The sequence below is a fragment of the Phaethon lepturus genome, unplaced genomic scaffold, assembly GCF_000687285.1.
Source record: "Phaethon lepturus isolate BGI_N335 unplaced genomic scaffold, ASM68728v1 scaffold10952, whole genome shotgun sequence".
In the NCBI taxonomy this organism is placed as follows: Eukaryota; Metazoa; Chordata; class Aves; order Phaethontiformes; family Phaethontidae; genus Phaethon; species Phaethon lepturus.
Genome location: NW_010522606.1, coordinates 44,856 through 52,756, shown reverse-complemented (window position 1 = coordinate 52,756; position 7,901 = coordinate 44,856). Strand labels below are relative to the sequence as shown.

Here is a 7,901-nt window from a genome sequence, read left to right as displayed (position 1 = left end):
AATGCTCATTTTTGGGGGAGATTTCAGGAATGTGTTTTGGGAAAGCTTATTGGTTTGTTTTTTTAAAATGCTCCAAGGCTTTTACATGGGTACTGAAAACAAACCTTTAAAGTGTGGAGATTACTGAAAGTAACAAAGGTGATAGTCAGGAAAAGTAAAATAAGAGAATGGCATAGGTTATCTCATTTCTGTAAGTATCATATTAATTTCTTCTCAGATATGCAGGTATGGCTAGAAAAGATCACATTCTTTGTTTCGCATTATATGCTGTGACAAAAAGGTGGGAATAGGGTACATCGTGACACTTAAAACCTGTAGTCTGATGGAGTCATCTAGCAAGAACTGACAAAAACCTCTCTAGCTAAATATACTGTTTCATTATGTATCAAGATTTTGAATGTGATAATTATATTTACATATTATTTCATATCTCATTTGACTTCCTTTTCAACAGTAAACATGCAATAGGGCTGAATATCTACAAAGCTGTGGTTCCACTGTAGTTTAAACAAAACAGGTCTTTTCAAAACAGGTAAAGGTCAGTTCTGTTATTTAAATAACCTGCAGAGGTTAATAAAACCTATGTGCTTCCAGATGTCATTCTGTTAAACAGAACTGGAGCACTTAAACTGTTACCCTGGGAGTACTTTCTTCCTAAATTTTAGATTAGAACTCTCACAAAACATGTATTATGACATAAGCATCACTTTGTGAGCATGCACGTATACTTTGCTGTTTTGAATCTTACCTAGAAATCTCTGCTTGGGAGTTCTTCTCTCCATCAACTGTAAATGGTGATGCTCCAGTTAATAATTCATACATAAGAACACCAACACTCCACCAATCAACAGCCTATAGAACAACAATAATTATATATGTTATGATAGATTGAAGTAAAATTGTTAACGAAAGAAGGAACAAAACAATGCACCCAGGAAGCAACTAGCAAAGGAAGAGCCCACCTATCAATACAAAGGCAAACCTGGATACAATAAAGCATAAACAATTTCAGTACTGGAGGTATTTTCTATGATAAATTAATTTTCTTTTGAAATCTCTCCACTTAGCTTCTTGCTGAATTCTTTCCACTGAATTTCTTCCCCCAGAATTATTTTTTATTTTTACAATTATGAAGTGATAAGAATTCTAAAAATTACTCAAAATAACAGAGGAACCTAAGGCTTACTAAGAAGTAGTCAAACCTGAGCTTTTAGGAGCCCGAGAATGAAACTAAGGAACTTTGAAAAAGCACAATTTAACAGTACAGGTCACAGTTAATCAGGGCACCTGAAAATGCTACGGAATTTTATCTTATATTCCCTGGTAACACTTTGGCTTCCCGTATACCAACCACATTATTGATATCCCTGATACCTCATAACTTACAAAATATTTCTCTCTTTGAAAAGAAAAGATGCTACTATGAATAACAAAGGAAGCAGTTTAGTCATTTCAACAACATTGATTTAACTACAGGTGTTTGAACTTCTCAGTTTTACTTCCATGAAATTTGCAAATCAATGAAACTGAAGTTCTGCTTTACTTATGTTGACAACATTAATACAATACAGGAAGACAGTGAAATGATGACAATCTGGCTTCATATTTTAGTTTTTTTGTTTCAAAATACACAAAATCTGATGTTTCATATATTTAGCCAAGACTGCCTAGATGAACTAGCTGAAGAAGTCTCTGTACTGTTAGTAATTATCTTTGCAAATACACAATTATCAGAAAAAAATCCCAGAGGAAGAATCTTTTCTTGGCATGTGTTTTTTTCCAAAAGAAACGAAGGATCTGCAGAATAAAAAAAATCACTTAAAAAAAACCCAACTGAAATACTAGAGCAAGTCTTTCAGACAAACAATACAGCTATCTAATCAATGTTTTTGATCTGTAATCTTTTCTAATGAGAGCATAGCATACTAAAGCAATATCATTTCCTCTTTTTTTAAATAAGATCTTTGAGTCACTAAATATGCAGTTAATATGAAATACACTAAAAACTTTCTAACACTGTGTCATATGACATTGCCAGTGGGGAGGCAAAGAGTGTGTGGTGTAAACAATTACCATCACATAGGTAACTGAAAAATCACCCTTATTTATCACCTAACATTTGGTATCAAATTGTGAAGGTGTTTCTTCTAGAATACTGTATAGCTCTGCATTACATCTAGCCAAAGTATCAGATAGAACCAAAGATAACAGAACAGAGATTCCTCTTTAAATCAAGTAAAACCATTAAATTTGTAAGCTTGAGAAGACAGAATCACAATTCAAAGTGACTGACGCATTGGAGAGATGCTCTGAAACTGGCAAAACTAAGAAATAGAGTTCAGGAAAGAGCTTCAATTCATAAGTCAATTCATAAGTTTGTAAAATTCCTTTTTTAATAATAAATAGGCAAGGAGTACAGTAGAAAAAGATGAAGAGGTTACAGTGGAATACAAAGTAGGCGTAAGACAACGACTAAGTGAAAGGACAAAGCACATTCTATTTTATGTTTAATAGAAGAATCAGGGAGGTAATCATTCTGCTGTACTTCAAACTGCCAACTCTTAGCTAAGACACTGTACCCACTACAATGCTCCCTACCTGAAGAAATACACAGGGAAACTCAGATCAAAAGAAATGCAGAATGCATACAGAAGGAGAAGAAAGAACCTTCTCAGGCAAAGTCAGACTGAGTCCAGTTAGTCTAGAAAAAGGAGATGGAGAGTAACATAACATTTTCCAGTGCTTAAGGAGGCTCTTATAAGAGGACCTGTGATCAGCTATATTCTGTGACCCCAGATCAGCTATATTCTGTGACCCCAAACAAAAAGACAAGTCAACTCAATCTACAGGAAAAAAACAAAAAACAAAAACCCCCAGATTAACTATTGTCCAAAACTTCTCAGTATAGTGAACAATCAGAAGAATTTATCTAGGAATACTGTAGAATTCTTTTGGGGAGTAGTTGTTTTGTTTTGTTTCAAACATTATCTATGAATTATGGCTGCCTTGTTGTTCCCCATCAATTAATGACACTTTAATTCATAATAAAACTTGAGCTTCAAGCTAAACAGAATTAATTTTTACAACCTGAGAACATTTATAACAGTAATAACATTAATAACCCACTCCATACTTCTAGAAAGATAATAGATTAGCGTCAGCCAAGTTTTTTTGTCCCACTGCACATTTAGAACAAATTCTGAATAAAACACAGATGAGCCTCAATACCTTTATAAATATGCCTTTTACTTAAGATTAAAAATTCAAAATACATCTGTTGTGGTTTAGCCCCAGCCGGCAACTAAGCACCACGCAGCCGCTCGCTCACTCCCCCTCTCCCAGTGGAATGGGGGAGAGAACTGGGAAAAAACTTGTGGGTTGAGATAAAAACAGTTTAATGGGATAGCAAGAGAGAAGGAAACAATAACAACACCGACAAAGGAATGTACAAGAACAAATGATGCCCAATACAGCAATTGCTCACCACCCAGTGATCGATAGCCTGTCCCCAAGCAGCGATTCCCACCCCCCAGCTAACTCCAGTTTATGTACTGGGCATGACGTTATATGGTAGGGAATATCTCTCTGGCCAGCCTGGGTCGGCTGTCCCAGCTGTGTCCCCTCCCAGCTTCCCATGCACCCCCAGCCTCCTTGCTAGCAGGCCAGCACAAGAAGCTGGACTGTCCTTGATGATGTAGCAACAGCTCCAAACATCAGCACGTTATCAACATTTTCTCATCCCAAATCCAAAACATAGCCTCACACTAGCTTCTATCCTGGTTGAAACCAGGCCAACATCATATTGATGTTTTACAAGCAATAATCTGTTTTAGGACAATCTGAAATAAGGCGTATTTAAATAAGACACTATCGTATTTTACAAAAAACCCTCAAGCTAACAACAGGGTTGCCTAGAGAATTAATTTCTTTTAAGTTATAAACTTATACAGAACATACCTTGTCATGTCCTGTGTCTCCTCCTCTTACAATATCTGGAGCCATGTATTCTATTGTTCCACAGAAGGAATATGCTCTCTCATTCTAGCAAAAAAAGAAAATAAAACTCATGTCAAACAATTGTATTCTACAAATCATATGGGACAGATATGGCTAACAGTTCCAAGATGATGGCAGCAATTCTTCTCCAAATAGCTCGGAACTGCTAGCTAAATCATATTACATCATCTGTAGAGATGTAGCACATAATGCTACAGAATATTTACAGTGTTCTACAAAAAAATAAAATGTCATAGGTTTGTGTGGCAGTCTAAGATAAGCACACAAAAATTAACATATTGATATTTTAAAAACTTTCCCGTAAGTCTAAATGATCTATACATTTCAGAACTACACAAGATTCCCCAAGGCAATCTAGACACACATTCTGAAGGCTGCAATCTCAATACTCTAGACAACAAATGAAACCTTTCCATTAAAAAGAGCATTTCATTGTAAAATGTATTATTTGACTAAATTGGATACAAGATCCTTTGGGTTCCTCATATTTAGGAATTTATTATGACCTCTAGAAAAGTAATTTTCTTTCGCAACACACACATACATAAAAAACACAACATTCTCTCAAGAAGAGACTTGGAGAGAGACAAGAGAGAGAAAGAGAAAGGCAGACAGGCAGAGTTGTAAATTTAATTTTATTCTACACACTGAAGTTATTGTCTTGATTATGTTCAAAACTAAGCTGCTTTCACAGGCATGTATAATTGTTCCCTGTTAGCGATTTACCTTTGAGGTCAACATGAGGTCATGCTGTACCTTGCTAATGACGAAAGCACATGTGTTTGGGCCATGCAACATTGTTCCTCCCTTATCCTTCAAGCTTCTAGCATTTTGGGGAGAGATCCTGATAGGTCCTTTAAAGAAGAGTGTTCAAAAAAGCAAATATTTCAAAAGTCAGGTTTTACATTTGTAGATTCAGATTTGGAGTTTAAAACAGGTGCTATATAAGAGAATGTACTACACTAATGAGAGGAAGCTTCTAAGAGTAGAAATAGTGCTCAGTGCTACCCTGAGGCATAAAAATTAAACAGTCCAACAGCATATTATTAAACTGTATTTATTAAAATACATATACTGTGACTGGTTTTGGGGGTAAAATTCTGAGCCCAAAATAGTTACAGGCCTCATTTTGTTCAAATATTAACTTGAAATACTAACTTCTAAGACAAAACCATAAAATAGTAAACTTTTCATGATTCCATTTTCTTTTGACACAACTATTCTTCCTCTTTGATTATCTTTTTCAGTACCTGTTATCTAAAAGAAAACTAGTATGATAAAAAGCAAAACAAAAAAAAAATCAGAAATTCCTAGCCCTCCATCCTGGCATCAGCCAATCTAAAGCTATTCACATATCCCTCTGTTCATTTTTCCTTTAGCTGTCAGGGAGGGAGGGAAGAAGGGGAAGAAGGAAAAGGAAGGGGAATGTAAAATACAAAATGCAATTGTTCTTCTCTTGCTACCTCTCCAAAGAGTAAAGATAATACAGCCAAGCTGAGATTTATGAAAACAATTTATAATGCTAATATATCAAAAGAAATGGATGAAAACTATCATTTAGTTAGCTGCAAATTCAGCAAATCATTGGCAAAATTATGTCTTTTTTGTCTCCACGTTGTATAATAAAGCTAGGCTACACACTACAGTGACAAGAAGCAGACTGGGGAGTTGTATATGAACACATACAGTGGTACAGCAGAACCCTTATGATCTCAGGTACCTTTTGCTGGTGAGAAGGCCCACTAAAACATTTCAAAACATGCAGAATTATTATTAGTTGCTTTTCTGAGGAACAATTACAATCCTTATAATATATAATTGGTTGTTCTGATTTTCAACTATATTTACTTTTTACCTCTTTTACCTTTTATAATCATTTTTGGTTTTAATATGAAAGATGGAAAATCTGAACCAACATCTGAAAATTAGTGTGAGGTATTTTTTTGTCCCTTGCAAAATTCAGTGTCTAAAACTCCCAAAATAATTTGAGGTTTAAAAAAATTTGTATTGTGTAATTTAAAATAATGTCTTATAATTAAATTTCAATACGAAAAACTCATACTATAAGTCACAAACAGGCATTTATAAATTTAATAAATTATAAATTTATAAAAATATAATTTATACATTTATTAAAACTCCAGTTTCTAATCCACATAGGTAAGTACTTGTATCCTTTGTACTCTTGCTTCCTTTTCAGTTTAGAAGTGGTCTACTGCTGAAATTCAAGGCTGAACAGAGCCAAGAAGAAGAAAGCAGATGATCATCACAAGCGGAGTTCTTGGCAAAAAATTAAGTACTAAATTGGAACTCAGCATTAGGTAGTAAAAAAATAAAAATGGACCCACTGAGCATTTTCTTTGTAATCAGCACTGATCACATGTACTAGCACCATATTCCAGAAGCCCTGTTGGAACCACCTTATGACTGTTACAGGAAGACCATTAAGAAAAAACACTCCGATACCAACTATTTATAACTTATTTAACACCACAAAAAAGCTCAGAGGACTACAGCACTCTCCAGAACATTAATAAAGCCAACTGTCTAAAAGCAAAGCATTCTGACTCGACTAAAAATTGACACAGATTTGCCTGCATAAAACACTGTAGAAAGTCCTGACTTCAGACAGTTGAAGTCACAAAATCTGGATACTTCTTTGTTAGAAACCTCCATTTATTGTTTCATTAAATGACAAGCCCCACCAGCTATATCTAGCTGTTACTTACAGAACACAGTCTTAATAGTTTAATAATAAACTTATAAAGTTTCACTAGGAGCACTTACGTAAATTTGTCATCATTAAAAATGCCTCTTACAGGGAGTCACTACTTGTCTTTACTGTTATGCATTACCATGTGGGTTTAAAACCATTTTCAAAGAATGTTACCTCCAATAAGTTTCCTTTTTCATCCCTTTCTGGTCTCCCCAGTACAAGAGAGACATGGACATACTAAAAGGAGTCCAGCAAAGTGCCACTAAGATGATTAAGGGACTGGCACATATGAGGGAAGGCTGAGAGAGCTGGGACTGTTTCGCATGGAGAAGGGAAGGCTCACGGGGATCTCATCAATGTATATAAGCGCCTGAAGGGAGGGTGCAAAGGAGAGGGAGCCAGGCTCTTTGCAGTGGTGCCCAGTGACAGGACCAGAGGCAATGGGCAGAAACTGAAACACAGGAGGTTCCCTGTTTTCCATCAGGAAAGACTTTTTTTACTGTGAGGGTGAATGAGCACTGGCACAGTTGCCCAGGGAGGTGGTGGTAGAGTGTCTCTCCTTGGAAATAGTCAAAAGACTTCTGGACATGGTCATGGGCAACTGGCTCCAGGTGATTATGTTTGAGCAGGTGGGGGTGGACCAGATGACTTCCAGAGTCCCTTTCAACCTCAACCACTCTGTGATGCTGTGACAAAAAGTCACTGTAAGTTGTATTTCACTGTGAAATCTTGTATTTTATTTGTGAAATCACATTTCACTCACAAATAAAGTATGCAGCCCCCCCCAAATTTTCAAAAAACCTATTTTGTATTTTGCCCCCCTGCAAATTTACGTTTCATTCAACTTTATAACATGAATCCAAATTCCAGAATACACATTATTAATACTTTCATGTTATAAGAGGTAAAACAAGAAAGGAAGTTACTAAACAACAACTGCACGTGGACTACCTACAGGTCAATTCTCACTGAACTTGCACATCTTGCAAATACTCAAGCTTAAGAATTTTTTGCAGAACACTCATTTTCTTCCCTCATTCAGCGTGCATGCCTTAAACATTGTGGTTCGCTCTTCTGAGCTGTGGAACAGCAAGCAATCAGACACTAATGGAAGGGAACAGAAGTGTAACTAACCCATCTCTAATAACTCAATATGACAATACTGATC

The 7,901-nt window shown here is 35.8% G+C and overlaps 1 protein-coding gene across 1 annotated transcript in view; it reads right to left on the bottom strand.

Annotated features, from left to right (window-relative positions):
* Positions 1–744: 744 nt before the first annotated feature.
* The window catches only part of LOC104616743 (ribosomal protein S6 kinase alpha-5-like), a gene marked incomplete at its 5' end in the record, with an annotated part of 39,998 nt that continues 32,841 nt past the window's right edge, over positions 745–7,901 (bottom strand). The window contains 2 exons of the mRNA XM_010281854.1: positions 745–852; positions 3,958–4,041. Coding sequence (XP_010280156.1) covers positions 745–852; positions 3,958–4,041 — 192 coding nt within the window. The remainder of the gene's footprint in view (positions 853–3,957; positions 4,042–7,901) is intronic.